Source organism: Bos indicus x Bos taurus, chromosome 19 (genome assembly GCF_003369695.1).
Source record: "Bos indicus x Bos taurus breed Angus x Brahman F1 hybrid chromosome 19, Bos_hybrid_MaternalHap_v2.0, whole genome shotgun sequence".
NCBI classification, from domain to species: Eukaryota; Metazoa; Chordata; class Mammalia; order Artiodactyla; family Bovidae; genus Bos; species Bos indicus x Bos taurus.
Window position 1 is genome coordinate 40,975,873 of NC_040094.1, and position 16,007 is coordinate 40,991,879.

The 16,007-nt window shown below is 35.6% G+C and overlaps 1 protein-coding gene across 7 annotated transcripts in view; it reads left to right on the plus strand.

Moving 5' to 3' along the window:
* CDK12 (cyclin dependent kinase 12) overlaps positions 1 to 16,007 on the plus strand; it is a 63,688-nt gene that overhangs the window by 21,276 nt on the left and 26,405 nt on the right. For all 7 annotated transcript variants that reach the window (XR_003507031.1, XR_003507029.1, XR_003507028.1 and 4 more), the window contains exons 7-13: positions 2,792 to 2,848; positions 3,226 to 3,327; positions 8,821 to 8,898; positions 9,882 to 9,998; positions 10,373 to 10,504; positions 11,877 to 12,088; positions 13,018 to 13,470. Coding sequence is in view for 3 of the 7 variants with exons in the window: in XM_027519807.1 (XP_027375608.1) it covers positions 2,792 to 2,848; positions 3,226 to 3,327; positions 8,821 to 8,898; positions 9,882 to 9,998; positions 10,373 to 10,504; positions 11,877 to 12,088; positions 13,018 to 13,470 (1,151 nt within the window). In the remaining 4 variants the exon portion in view is untranslated. The remainder of the gene's footprint in view (positions 1 to 2,791; positions 2,849 to 3,225; positions 3,328 to 8,820; positions 8,899 to 9,881; positions 9,999 to 10,372; positions 10,505 to 11,876; positions 12,089 to 13,017; positions 13,471 to 16,007) is intronic.

Here is a 16,007-nt window from a genome sequence, read left to right on the forward strand (position 1 = left end):
GTGTACTCACAGATTTCTCACTTGAGAAACTAGATGGGTGGCACAGTGGTCAATGTAGGGAATACAGGAAGAATAGGATGCATGAGGCAAAAGAGGAAACCCCATACTCTAATATATTCAGGGTACTATAATATATCCAGGGTAGTGATACCAAGTAAGGCATATGATCACATGTGAGTTTCAAACTAGCTGTGTAGATTCAGGAGTTACTAAGCATAGAAAAGATATGAGAAGATGAAACCTGAGAAACTGGTCAGATAGATCAGAAGAAAATAAGGAAATATCATGAATGCAAAATTAGCAGGTTTAAGGAATGCATGGCTATAGATGTCAGGTGATGTAAATAGGTTTTAAGACCCAAGAAGAGAATCTGAAAATAAAAAAGGTCAGTGGTGAAAGTGTGGGGTAAGTGGGTGGGTAGCATAATTAATGGGAAGGTGATTGTAGTTGTGACTTTGTTTGTTTTTATTAATTTTTTATTAAGGATGCAGAGCTTTGAGCATATTTAAATGCTAAGGAAAAAGAAAATAAAGAGGGGAAAGTTGACGATTCAGGAAAGAACCAAAGTAATTTAAAGGAATGAGGTTCTAGAGGAGATGACATCAAAGCCAGAAGTGGTAGTATGGATTATCCTTGAACAGGAAAAGAGATTGACACATTTTTTCTGTAATTGAAGGAAAAGGAGAAAGCAAGGTTAGAGGTGTAAATAAGTATAGGTAAAACAATGTTAAATAGCTCCCACCTAACAGATGACATCTGTTTCCAGTGAAGAAGGTTATCTACTGAGAGTAAGAGGGTACGGGGATGGATTAGGAAATAAACTAGGTTCTGGTGATACTTAGGTCTAGCCTTATTTTCCATAACCATATATCTATTACTATTTTTTTTAATACATTTTATCATTTCCACCATCTTTTTAAAAATTTTATTTATTTAAATTTAATTAATTGCTAATTTTATTCATTTATTTAGCTGTACTGGGTCTTTGTTGCTCCACCTGGACTTTCTCTAGTTGCAGTGTACAGTGGCTACTGTCTAGCTGCGGAGTGCAGGCTTCTTCTCACTGTTGTGGCTTCTCTGGTTGCAGAGTTTGGGCTTAATAGTTGTGGTGCACAGGCTTAGTTGCTTTGCTGCAAATGGAATCATCCCAGAGCAAGTATTAAACCCGTGTTCCCTGCATTGGCAGGCTGATTCTTAAACCACTGGATCACCGAGAAAGTGCCTCTATTGCCATTTTAACTTTTAAGTTGTACCATAGTAGAACTTACCTTGAGTCTTGGGATCAAAGTAAGGATGCCAAGGAATTTGAGGAACCCTTTTTGTCTCAATATAGGACTCAAGACAGCTATTTCTTTCCTTTTGCTTTTCTCAGAAATTGCTTATAAATTGAACTTAAAATGTGATGAGGTATGGGACAAGTGGGTAAGGTGCCCATAATCTTTACTAAGAATGTTGAGTTGATTTAATGTAAAATTTTGTTGCTAGTAGTTACCTGGTTTTAATATTTTGTCCTATTGCTCAGATTTTGAGGAGCACCTCGTAGAATAGCCTTTTTTCCCCCTCTTCTATCTCATTTTTTCTGCTAGATCTGAGCTATCAAACCCCTGAGATATCCCCAGTCCTTTAAAAAAAGTCAACTGGCTTTTCATTGCCCAAGAGGTGACACAAATTGTACACAAAAATTGAGATAGGTATGATTAATCCAACAGTTAATTATGGTTTTTAAATAGTTTCCCAGCATTTTGTGTTGCATTTTATTAAAATATTACTTCATTCAATGTCAAAGGAAGGATATTTAGCAGAGTGAAACATGGATGTGGTCTCTTTAACATCAACATTATATAACAATTAACATTTTGCTGTATTTGCTCCCTTATTTTTCTGCCTTTATAACTGAAAAAAACACAAAATATGGACTGTTAGAAAATAATATATAATAATTCTGTCAGAGTATTTAGAGTCAAACATACTGATGTAATTTACTTTAAAATAGTAACTTTAAACTAGTAAAGTAAATTACATCAGTATGTTTGACTCTAAATACTCTGACAGAATTATTATATATTATTTTCTAACTGTCCATATTTTGTGTTTTTTCAGTTATGTCAAAAATATCTTCTGTAGGGAGTTGCTGGAAGTCCAGTGGTTAGGCCTTGGCACTTTTACTGTTGTTGCCCAGATTCAATCCCTGGTCAGGGAACTAAGATCCAGCAAGCCCCATGGCGTGGCCGGAATAAAAAAACAGTCTTTTGTGGAGCTAATTTGTTCAAACCAGAATCAGTCAGGGATTATGAATTGGATTTAGTTGTTAGGCCTCTTAAATCTCCCTTAATCTAAAATAGCCCATTCAGTTTTTTCCCAACCATAAGTATTTAATCTAGCAGGTTCTAGTCACTTTTGTTTGCCAAGAAATAAAAGAAATATTTAGTTAAGGAATCATATCCAAAAACATAATAGTAGTCTAAAAAAAACTCCCTTAGGCTTTGTGGAGTGGTGTGGTCAAAGAAACTTAATCTGGGAGAGTTACCATTAAGAGCAGAACTAAAAGGTTAAAATTCATTTTTGTAATTCCTTTAATTCCTAAATTAGCACTTGACTTTTTTTTTTTGGTCTCATCTTGTTGCATATGGGATCTTAGTTCCCCGATCAGGAATTGAACCTGTGCCCCCTGAAGCAGAAACTCCCAAGTCTTAACCACTGGACTGTCAGGGAAGTCCCAGCACTTGACTTTTTAAGTGTAATTTGGGAGCTCCTGTTGTTACTTATGAAAATAATTATTTTTGTTTTACAGTGGGCAGATCAAACTAGCAGATTTTGGACTTGCTCGGCTCTATAATTCTGAAGAGAGGTGAGTCATTCATCAAAATTACATATGGGAAATAGGAAAAAGTCCTTTTTATTCTTGGATATGTTAGTATTCTGTAAATTGCAGTAACTGAAGAGTTCCATAATTTTCTAAATGTGTTACCACCTAGATTTTAGACACTTAATTCTTTCTGATTTCTTGAACCTGCTTTAGACTGAAATAAATCAACCCAAATTGGAATGGAAGTTATTTCTTCATCATCTTCCGTCAAGCTTACTTTTGAACTGTTAGGTTGCTATGGAGCTGTTTTGATTATCGCATCTCTAATTGACAGCTGTTTTAATTTGCATTTAATTATACAAGTATTTTTCATCGGAAACCATTGTAAATTTATGTCATGGTTGTATTTTACTTTTCAGCCGTCCTTATACAAACAAAGTTATTACTCTGTGGTACCGACCTCCAGAACTTCTGCTGGGAGAGGAGCGTTATACACCAGCGATAGATGTTTGGAGCTGTGGGTAAGATTCCTTTCATCTTTTTTTTGTTTGTAACTCACATACTGATGAACTTGTATCATGTTTTATCTCTCCATTTGTTTTTTTGCAGCTCTTCTTTAAGTTCAAAAGAATAGGGATCAACTTTTAGCCAGAGTTCAAAGAAATCTGTTAAATATTTCTTAATATCAGACACATAGTTTCAAATAAGATTCATAGATTGCAATTGATATCTCATCTTTTAATTATAGATTCCCCCTCCATCTCTCTTAGGTCCCCCCTCCTTATAATTTTTTTTTAGAAGAAATTGGTTTATTTGTCCTATAGAGTTTCTCACCATCTAGACTTTGCTGATTGCATCTTCATGGTGATTTTTTAAGCATAGTTCTCTATTTTTATTTCCTATAAATTGTAGGTGAATTCAGGTCTGATTCCCAATACCCACTGACCCTGAAACTATTTTACAGATGGTTTTGTGTACTTCTGACAGATCACATAGTCACTTGTATATCCTAGTTGGGGGTAGGAAGCGGTGGGAGCCTCTTGTCCAGAGTACAGGCAATAACTGGGTGCATTATCTGTAGAAAATTTAAAAACAATTAAAAAAATCCATTACAAATTAGTCAACTTTTTATTATTCTCTTACACAGGCAGTTCTAAACAATGTCTAATAAAATATTCACCCCTATTGGAGTGGAGTTACATATACACACACCACTTTATGTAATAATATGTAATTGTCTTGTTTGGAAGTGTTGTTAGCTATTAGTGGTCTGTATCCATCAATTCATTTGGGTTTTTTTGTGGTATGATATTCTAATCATTTCATTCTTTCTTGGAATAAAGAAAGATTATCTATTTGGCTAACCTTGGGTACAAATGATATTGAAAAGGCTTAATTAGGAAGTTACCTGGCAGTCTGGTGGTTAAGACTCCACATTTTCACTGGTGAGAGCATGGGTTCAGCCCCTAGTTGGGGAGCTGAAATTCCACAAGCCACCTGGGTGGGGCCAAAAAAAAGTTTTTTAAAGGGTTTTATTAACGGGTTAAATCTTTCATTTTATTTACCAGTTTTCAAAATTATAAGGTGGCTTACTGTTATCCTCCAAAGATGACCAGAGAGAGGTTGTTTAGGGTTTGATTTTTAGTGTCATTATGAACTCATGGATTTAAACATATTTGACATGTTTTAATTCATTAGAGTTATCATCCTTATTCCTCTTCAAACTGTCCAGACTTCAGTCATTGGGAGTTTATTCAGGTTAATTCTTGGGACCTTTTGACTCAACCATAGTGGAATTGATAGCCTCTATTGTTTTCTGGTTCTAGTCTCATCTAGTTCATTTCCTGCCACAGACCTAGAATTGGCCATTTCTCTTAAGGTGTCCTTTTAGTAGAAAATTATATTTAGAGACCACAGTTTGTATGTTAGGGGCATAGACATATTATATGGGTCATGTTAGTTAATTGGTTCTTAAGCTGTATTATTTATACACACTGACCTTGACCTCCATACTTTAGGATTCTGACACATATACTTCACAGGGAGCATATCACTTTTTTCCATCCTTTCTCTCCTCTATTAATGTCATTCTTTCAAAGGAGAACTACAGGGCTTTTATTTCAAAATTAAAAAGGGTGATGGAGAAAGAGCTTAATTTCTGTAGTAGCCTACCCAACTCAAATGAAGCTTTAGTTAAATTTTACTGACTCAAGCTGGGTATGTTTGTGTTCTGGACTATTTGCTTTAACAGTATTAGCTTTTAAATTGTCACAGCTAGGCTCTAAAGTTAACGCCCCATTAAGATACACAGGGAAAGTTCATAGCTCTGTTGGTATTATTTCTGTGCAATCTACCACCTCAGTGCAGTAGCCAAGTGTTGATTACATAATGATGTCTTCCTCACTGAAGGACTAGAAACTGAAAACACAAAAGCACAGTTGAAAATTAAAATTGTAGAAAATTATGCTTTCTTTAAAAGCTCAGTGACTCATTGAATTGAGGTTTTGCTTGACTTTTGATGTGCACTTAATACTTTGGTGATTCGTGGTAGTCTCTCTGAAGATGTTTTTGTGGGATGTTCTTGGCAGAATTAATCGATGGAGCAGAGCAGTTTAGTGTGAAAATCAAGAGAGAAGCCACACAGACTAATATAACACATTGTACTTAGAGTCTGTAAACTCAGCAGGGTTGTTCTTTCTATGTTTTATTTTACCTGTTGTGATAACACTGTATTTGGAATTTGATTTGGCAGTTAATATTAGAAACAAATTTTGCTTACACTTTTCTTTCTGTGAATAAGGTTTGAGAGACTATTGGAAGTAAGAATTTGAGGTTAACAAATGCTAAAAGAAAGTTCCTGTTAACTTTAAAAGCTACGTTTGTTTGCTTTCTCAAATTTTGTCAAGCTAAAGAATTTCAAAGTTAAACTGTATTATAGTCGTCCCTCCGTGCCCACAGCAGGGTTGGTTCTAGGACCCCCTGCACGCAAAATCCTGGGGATGCTCAAGTGTGTTATATTAAATAGTGTAGTGTTTACAGAATGCTCCAGTGTGTTATATTAAATAGTGTAGTGTTTACATATAGCCTACACACACCCTCCCACATATCCTCCACTATATTTTCAATAATCTCTGATTACTTACAATACCTAAACACTGTAAATGTTCCAATAGTTGCCAGCGTGGCAGATTTAAGTTTTGATTTTTTGAAACTTTCTGGAATTTATTTTCTGAGTATTTTCAGTTCATGGTTGAATCTATGGATATGGTACCTACAAATATGGAGGGCTGACTGTAAACACTGGTTTTAGGAGTATCTGTAAATAAATCTCATTTCAGAACACAGGCCATAAAAGAGATTTGTTGTCCCTTTTTTTTCTTTCCTTACATTTTGAAAAAAATATTTCAGGTATAAAAAAGTATAGAGTATTGATGTAATTTTTTTCATGTTTTAAGTTTATTTTGAAATAATTAGAAAAGATACTAGGATAGTACAAAGAATGTTAGTATAGTCTTTATTCAGATTTACTAATTTTTTTAACCTTTCAATTGAGATTTATAATAAACTGCATATATTTAACATGTATAATTTGTTTTGACATTGGTGAAACCATCACCACAACCAAAGTAACGTGCTGCAGAATTATCCATGTGTTCCTTTGTAGTCCCTCTTTACTGTCCACATCATCCCATTCCCCACACCCACCTGCTCGCTCTTTAGATTGATTTATATTTCTAGAATTTTGTGGTAAATAGAATCATAATGTACATGTTCTTTTTCACATTGGCAGCTTTTACTCAACATAATTATTTTAAGATCATTTATGTTAGTTTTACTGATTTTTAACTTGCCACATTTCCTTCTTTAAATAATTTTATTTATTTATATTTGGCTGTGCTTGGTCTTGTTGCTGCATGGGCTTTTCTCTGGTTGTGACTAGCGGGGGGCTAGTCTCTAGTTGCAGTGCTCAGGCTTCTCACTGTGGTGGTTTCTCTTGTCGCAGGCAGAGCGTGGTCTCTAGATGCATGGGCTTCAGTAGTTGCGGCTCCCAGGCTCTAGAGCGCAGTGTCAGTGATTGTGGTGCAAGGGCTTAGTTGCTCTGTAGCATGTGGGGTCTTCCCAGATCAGAAATCAAACCTGTGTCTCCTGCGTTGATTGGCAGGCAGATTTTTTTGCCACTGAGCCACCAGGGAAGCCCTACATTTCTTTTATATTCATATATTTTATATCTATATATATACACATATATAAATGTGTTGTATGTATATATAATATATATATGTACTTATATATAATATAACATACAGTATATTCATAGAATAAAATATATTTATATGTGTGTGTATATATATACGTTGTATGTTATATGTACTTGTATGTTATATGTACTTGTATGTTATATGTACTATGAATACAGTATATTCATAGAATAAAATGGATGTTTGTATATGTGTACTATATATATCTTTTTTCCAGAACCATTTGAAAGTAATTTTATATGGTAGTGGTGGTGGTGTAGTTGCTAAATCATGTCTAACTCTTGTGACCCCATGGACTGTAGCCCGCCAGGCTCCTCTGTCTGTGGGATTTCCCAGGGAAGAACACTGGAGTGGGTTGCCATTTCCTTCTCCAGTAGTTCCATATATTCACACACTAATTTTGTCAGTACGCTCATAATGTCCTGGCAACAATACCTCATGTAATAGAGGATCCAGTTTAGTAGCACATATTACATTTAGTTTTCATTCTTAATCTGGAACAGTTACTTGGCTTTTTTTCGGTTTTGATTTTGGCTGAAATTTTAAGTTTAGTTAATTTAAAATATTAGTTTCAGGTATACAACATAATAATTCAAAATTTTTGTAGATTATATTCCATTTCAAGTTACTGTAAAATATTGACTGTATTCCTGTCCTTGTAGCTTATTTATTTTATACATAATAATCCCCTACCTCTATATTGCTCTTTTCCAGTTCCTCCTCCCCACTGGTAATCATTAGTTTTTTCCCTATATCTGTGTTTGTTTTTGTTTTGTTACATTCTTTCATTCATTTTATTTTTTAGATTATACATATAAATGGTAATGTACTATATTTGTCTGACTTATTTCACTTAAGCATAATACCCTCTAGGTCCATCCATGTTGCAGATGGCAGAATTTCATTCTTTTATATTTCAGAAGTGTTCTTTTTAAGGTATTACATTTGTACTCACATGAACCCTGCTTGCCTTTTTCTGGGGATGTTACTTTGGTCACTTAGCTAAGGTGTTGTTTTTTTCAGTACTAAATAGTTACTAGTTTTCCTTTTATAATTAATAAATAATTTATGGAGAGATACTTGGAGACTGTGTAAATATGTCAATATAGTTTTGAAAGGCCTTTTCAAAATGGTGAAGGAATTTAAGCATAATATATTTGAAAGTCTTGTTGAAACTGATTCTGACTGATGACAATGAACTTTAGAAATATAATGTTAAGAGGGCTGTATATAGTGCCCATTCTGCAGGGCAGATGAAGAAAAAGGCTAATATTATTCTTACTGAAATTGCTCAGCATCTTTGTAAAATTGAAGTGAGTTTTTTGTGTTTAGCTATTTCCTTAAATTTACAGTGGAATTGGTAGAAAAGGACTCTTGACTCCTTTTTTCTTTATTTTTTTGCCACACTACGTGACATGTAGGATCTTAGTTCTCCCATCAGGGATTAAGCACATGCCCCCTGCATTGGACGCACAGAGTCTTAACCACTGGAGTACCAGGAAAGTCCCTTGACTTCTTGTTTCTGCTTATAGACTGTCCTTTATAGGTGGCAAAAATTTGATCTACCAGCAAATCTTAATCCTTAATGTTTTTTTTCACCATAAGAAGTATTTTCTTTTATGAAAGTTAGGCCCTTAGTTTTGGGCTTTTTTAGTATATTAGATGCAACCTGATACACTATAAAAGTTTATTGAAATACATTTTAAATAAGCTCCAGGGATTTCTCTTCTGACCTCTCAATTTTATTATTTCTAGATGCATTCTTGGGGAACTATTCACAAAGAAGCCTATTTTTCAAGCCAATCTGGAACTGGCTCAGCTAGAACTGATCAGGTACAGCTGTGTATGTGTTCTGAGTGCCCAAGGTTGATCAGTAATCTCATCCTCTAATTTCTAATACTTTTCATTCATTCTACTAAATGATTTTATGCTCCTTATGTCCAAGTAAGTTTCTCTTCAGTCAGGTTTACCATATATTTTGTCATGGGCTGTACATACTTATATATGTAAGTAAGTGTATTTCACTTACTTAATTTGCATAGTTTTTATTAGTTCTTCATGTAAAAGCATACTGTTTTCAGAATAGTTGTTTATTCTTATTTGGGTTAGATTAAGATCAACTTTATTCAGTAAACATTCATTGAGCCTATTCTCTAACAAATTCCTATCACTGTTAAACTTTAGGATTCAGAAATAGGTCCCTGCCTTCAAAGAACTCAGAGTTTAGTAAGTGATGCATTATGTAAACAGATAGTTATAAAAGAGAGCCTTTAATAGAGGGTTTGGGTAAGGTCTGGGATTGGGATGGAATTTGAATTTTTTTTTTTTGTTTTGTTTTGCAATAAGATTAAAGGGAAGAATATGACAAGCTAATATACACTTTTTTAAAAAGATGGTGTATAACCCATTATGTGTTATGCAGTAAACTCAGTTTTCCATCAGAATTCCAGTCTTAAGCTCTCTTCTGCTAGTTCAACAAGGGCATTATAGGACCAGTTCAGCTCTTTGAAATTAGTGCTAACTGAACAAGAACAAAACTGGTAATGAAAATCTATGTGGGACATTAAGAACATGTTTTACAAAGCCAAATATGTGAATCATTTTGGACTATTGTGCCAGTATTTTCTCATTACTATTTTTTAGCCAACTCCTCTGTCCTTAAAGCAGTGAGGTGAGGTTTTACCTCTCTGCATGCCTTTTAGTTTAATAAGCCAAAAGCCCCCATACTTGAGGAGGTAATCATTTCTGCTTCTAGAATCGCTAAAATTTATAATGCTCACTGACTTCCTTGTTCTTGCTTTTTGCTTTGTTTTCAGTCGACTCTGTGGTAGCCCTTGTCCAGCTGTGTGGCCTGATGTTATCAAGCTGCCCTACTTCAATACAATGAAACCGAAGAAGCAATATAGAAGGCGCCTACGAGAAGAATTCTCTTTGTGAGTTTGACAAATATGTACATCTATTTGTTTATGTGTTTGGCTGTTGTTTGGACTTAGCTTTTTCCTGCCCTGGGGAATTAGTGCTATCCCAGTTTATTATGCCAACACACTGTAGGAAAACATTTTATTTTTGAGCATTATGAGTTTCATCATAGTCTTGCATTCAAGGCTTCATGTTTTCTACCTGTGGTACTATTGCATTTCTTGAATCCTGTGTGGAAGCAAATCTGTTTTCTTGTTTAGCCAGGTTCCAACTCCCTTCTCATGGTTTTTACATGGAGTTGGAAATTCAGAGACCTTTGGCATAAGGTTACAGGCTTAAGAACTGTGGAGTCATTGTGAACTTGTTCTTTTGCTCTTCCTTTCCACAGCATTCCTTCAGCAGCACTTGATTTACTGGACCACATGCTGACGTTAGATCCTAGCAAACGTTGTACAGCTGAACAGACTCTACAGAGTGATTTCCTTAAAGATGTTGAGCTCAGCAAAATGGATCCTCCAGAGTAAGTGCTGGTGGCCTTGTAGTGACTCTAAACCTGAGAAACTAAAAATAATAGGTTTTTTAAAAAAGAAGCTGCAGTGGCCAACCAAATAAAGAGGTTTTTAAACATTTCATCTTTTTTAATTCCTTATATCTGCAATGATCATGTTATCCCATACATGCAAGAACAGTCCTAATTTTATGTATTTATTTTTTAAAATATTTATTTGTTTGGCTGCACCAGGTCTTAGTTATGGCATGTGGGATCTTTAGTTGTGGCATGAGAACTCCTGGTTGTGGCATGTGAGATCTAGTTTTCTGACCAGGGATCAAACCAGTAGTTTGTCTATCTATCAGGCCATATGTCCTGAATTTTTATATAGAAAACATGGTCTCTGAATGTGTCTTTCTTCTATCAGAATCTTATTAATTTTCTCTATTATATGGGATCCTCAGAGGTTCTACACTCCCCATCTCACATTCTGATAGAAACCTTTGACTTTCGCTGACAGCATTATAACTTTCACGTCAGAGTTTATGGGCATTTCTTTCTTATAGGAACACTGTATCTTAAATGTATGAGATGTTAGTATATGAACAGGTAATAACTACAAATCTGATAATCCAAAGAAATGTCCTAATTCATTTATTATGTTTGAATTTTGATGCATTGAATGTGACTGAAGTATGTAAGCTTTTTAGCAAAAATTGGAAATTTTGGCTGTGGTAATCTTTGTTGTGGTAAGATTTAACTTACTGGAATTTATTGAGTATTGGAAAGTCCAGAAATGTATTAAACCTCACAAATGAAAATATTCAGTCATGGAAATTCAATGGGCAGAAAGAAAAAATGAACCAGTTTTTTGGTCATTAGAGACCAAGTAACACATAAATTGATTTTACACAGAGATCGTTTAATTACAATGTGCTCATGTGGTTCCAAGATTTAAATTACTACCTTGCCTGGGCTTTTTGTAAATATTAAGAAGGCAGTCACCTTTGGTCTGTTTATTCCCTATTAAAATTTGACCAAGAAAAAAAAAGTCTCCTTAATTTTTGTTATGCTAAGCACAAACAATTATAAAACTTAACCATTTGACTGGAATATGGACATTTTTATAGAGCAGGTGTGTGTGTCTCTGTTATTAGCAAGATCTTCATTTCTCACTGTAGAAAGAAATCCTTTGGGCATTTGGATCTTTAGTTCCTCAGACTACCATATGCCATGATTCTATTTACGCTGCTGCTGTTTACTAACTTTTCTGGTTATTTTTATATTTTCTTTATCCTTTCCATTTCCCCTTGCTCTTTGCCTTCCCATTTTAATCTCTTATTCCTCCATTCACTCAGTAGTGCACATTCCCACACACATTTCCCCTTTTGTCTTTTTCCAGCCTCCCCCACTGGCAGGATTGCCATGAATTATGGAGTAAGAAACGGCGACGGCAGCGACAAAGTGGTGTTTTGGTAGAAGAGCCACCTCCACCCAAAGCCTCTCGAAAAGAAACTATCTCAGGGACAAGTGCTGAGCCTGTAAAGAACAGCAGTCCAGCACCACCTCAGCCTGCTCCTGGCAAGGTGGAACCTGGGGCTGGGGATGCAATAGGTCAGTGCTGGGAAGGAGCCTTTGTGCTTTTATTAAGCACTTGGCAGATTTTGAAGGTCAAGTGTAAGGATTTGTGTCTGTGTGTGTGTTTTAATTTTTAGCCACTGAAGAATTAAAGAGTTGATATCCTCATTATGTAAGGGGAAAAGGAGATAAGCCCAGTTTTATACATGTGGTCTAGAAAACTTAAAATACATTATTTCCCTATCCTGAAAACTAATATCTCAATTCAGTGTGTGGCATAAATTAGTGAATTAGGTAAGCTGAATTTAAAGATTAGTTTACCCATGGCTTGCTAACCTATAATCAGAGCCCTGTCTGTGTTAGATTTGATAAGACCTTAGAATTTAATCATGTTAAATCATAGTCGCTAAATGTAGTTAGTTCTGTGGACTGTTATTTGATCTAAATATATCCAAAACTGTGTAATAGTGAATTTTTATAAACAACAAAGTAGCTCTCCTGTGGTACAACCGTTTTTTCTGAATTACAACTTCCTTCGCTCACTTTTCCTTCATTGTCTATTTAAAACAGTGGCTTTCAACACTGGCTGCACATTATAATCATCTAAAAAGCTTTAAACATAAACACCTCCAAACAATTGCCAGATTTCTAGGGATAGGACCTAAGGCTTCTGAATTTTAAATCTCTCCTGATATACAGTAAGGGCTGAAAATCACTGATCTTGAAGAATATAGATAAAGTCACTTTTACTCACAATACAGAGATATTTTAATTAGTCCCTGTATTTTTAAGTGAAAATATAAAGAATAACAAATGTGTCACAATTGGAGGCATGAAAAATGAGACATTCAAAACGAAACTTCATTCACTGGATATTGTAAGTTGCTGTTGTCAGTTGAAGACGGCAAAGGTCCTTGCCTTGCCTCACCTCATCCTCTTATATTGGTTCCACTGTCTCCCCACAGGCCTCGGTGATATCACACAGCAGTTGAATCAAAGTGAATTGGCAGTGTTACTGAACCTGCTGCAGAGCCAAACGGACCTGAGCATTCCTCAGATGGCGCAGCTGCTTAACATCCACTCCAACCCAGAGATGCAGCAGCAGCTGGAGGCCCTGAACCAGTCCATCAGTGCCCTAACGGCTGCCACTTCCCAACAGCAGGACTCAGAGCCCACAGCCCCAGAGGAATCTTTGAAGGAGATAGCCCCTGCCCCAGCGGTCCAACCTTCAGCAGAACAGACAACCCCTGAAGCTTCAAGCACACCAGCTGACATGCAGAATATGTTGGCAGTTCTTTTGAGTCAACTGATGAAAACCCAGGAGCCAGCAGGCAACCTGGAGGAAAACAACAGTGACAAGAACAGTGGGCCACAGGGGCCCCGAAGAACTCCCACAATGCCACAGGAGGAGGCAGCAGGTAAACAGACCGGTCATGAATCTCATTGAGCTCAGGTGCTGTTGATCCTCTTAAAAATCTCTAATGTTTTCTTTTTCACATCAGTGGCCTCAGTTTCAGTTTTTCTGTAACTTAGTCTACAGAAGAACATAGCACCAAGTGATGTATTTCTTGCCCAGCTTCTTTTATTTAAGTCTCAAAGCTTCTTAAAACACCTTTCGTATACTGATTGTTTTTCCATTTCCTAGGAAGTAGGTAAGTAAAGTCCCTATGTTCTCACACAAGAAAACCACAGCTGTAGCTAGTGATGCATCTTGAACCACTGTGTGTGTGGTGGTCAACTAGTACTAGCACTTGAAAATCTGCCTTCCAAGCAAACCATTATCAGATTGTACAAATAGCCACTTGTACTCTAGAACAGTGAATGCTAGGTACTGAGTTCCTGGAAACATACAGTCAAGAAAGCCCTAATAAAATATCATTGTTAATCTCCCAAAGAATGATTTGAGAAGATTTCTAAGCAGGTAATTAACACCGTACATTTCCTTTCCAAAAAATAGCATATAAAAATGATTTCTTTAAATCTGTTCCTGAAGGATAAGTGAATGGACCCCAGATTAGGAACTGAACATTATTATTTTTTAAAAATCGAAAAAAGGAAATATGTATACCTTGATCTTACATAAGCACAGCATGCAATTTATTAGAGGGAAAAGAACTTTAAATTTTCTAGTCAATTCTGATTCACAGTCTTTATTTCTAAAATCTTTACAATCTGTGTTTTCAACTCCTTGGAAATTTTTGCTGTCCATGAAGACCCCATGAATTGGGGAAATGAGAAGATGTACAAGGGCTGTTGGAGTACACTAACCTTCAATTTTTAGGGTGTTGCATTCACATTTCAGATCGGTTGGTGCAGAGTATATGCCTTATTTCCACTGGTACAGGATCAAATAAGTTATTGTATGTAAAGTTTTACAAAAAAGATAACAAATAAATTACCCTCTTTACTTTGTGGATAAGGAAACTGCGATCTAGGGAATTTAAATAAGCCTATCTGTGGTCCCACTACTGGAACCATATTATTGGCAGAGGCAGAACTAGAATTACTGTACTTTCTTAATGAATGTCTTTCTTAACTCGCTTTGCTATTTTGTCATAACAATTCCAATAGTTTTTAAGAGACTCTGGGATGTTATTCAACAGAGAAAGCAAATCTAGAATTAAAGCAGGTCTCTTTGTCTCATCTCTTATACTCTCCTCCCTCGTACCACCACCCACCCCCCTCACCAACCAAAAAAAATTATAATCAATAACTGAAAGAAGTTATTCAAGTTAAATGGCATAGTGATTGAAAGAAATTCACCCAATAATTAAGTCAACAAGCTATCAGCCAAATGGTGAAAATGAACTAAAATTTAGGCCTGGCTCATGGCCAGAAATTACTGGATTTATTTTTCAGAGGAGAGTAAAAATGCCATCACTAATTATTTCAGTCACTTCTGGATTATCCAGTTGGTGACTCTCTGCCTCTATCTTGCTCCTGCTACCTCTCATGTGGCTGTTTTGCTGTTCATCAGCACTTCCACCAGAGGGCAGACTGAGTTAGCCAGAGAAAATGAAAATCTATCCCTTTGGCTACTGTTTAGCTATTCTGTGGAGAAGGAAATGGTAACCCACTCCAGTATTCTTGCCTGGAAAATCCCACGGACGGAGAAGCCTGGTAGGCTACAGTCCATGGGGTCACAAAGAGTCAGACACAACTGAGCGACTTCACTTCACTTAGCTATTCTGTACTTGTTGAGAAATGGTTATGGTTGAATCTAACTAGTAAAATGAAATTTTCAGTTATTTGTATATTTCATTGATCCCTCTCACCACTGGTACAGACTGTTAAGGGTTGGCAATATTGTTAACACTTTAAATCTTATAACTATGTTTTTTTTTAATGTGATCTTTATTTTTAATTCTTAAGATGTTTTATTAGCCTTTAATAGTTCTTTACAACCAGTCTGCCTTTGCTATTTTGAAATAGTTTTCGTCCTCTCATAAATGTGAAAGAATGTGAGCTCAAGAATTAGTTCTATTGAAATACAACTAAACTATTTGTATAAAAGGCAAAGTTTAAATATGAAATGTAGTATAGATGGAAGAAAATAAGTTTAGCTTTGTCCATTTTTGCAGTTAGGCATTTTTAAAGTTGTTTGCCCTTTAGTATTAAAAAAAAACAACAAAAAAAAAACTGGTGTTCCATTTCATGTATAGACCAAAAATACTTTTTAAAATAACTGGTACTGTGATGTTCTTATGTAGTGAGATGTGTAGTGTTGATAGTGAAAAACTCTGAAATCTATAGATATTTGTAGTCCAGTTAGCTTTCCTGTTTTTGGATGTCTACTTTTCAAGTTGTGAGTTTTCTATAGCTAATTTTTCATCCTTTAATTTAGCTTTCTCTACCATCTAGTCAGCCAGCCAGTCTGTTAACAAAAAATTGAGTGGGTACTGTATATAGGATGATCAACTTGTCCTTGTACTGTCCTGGTTTTAAAACCAAAAGT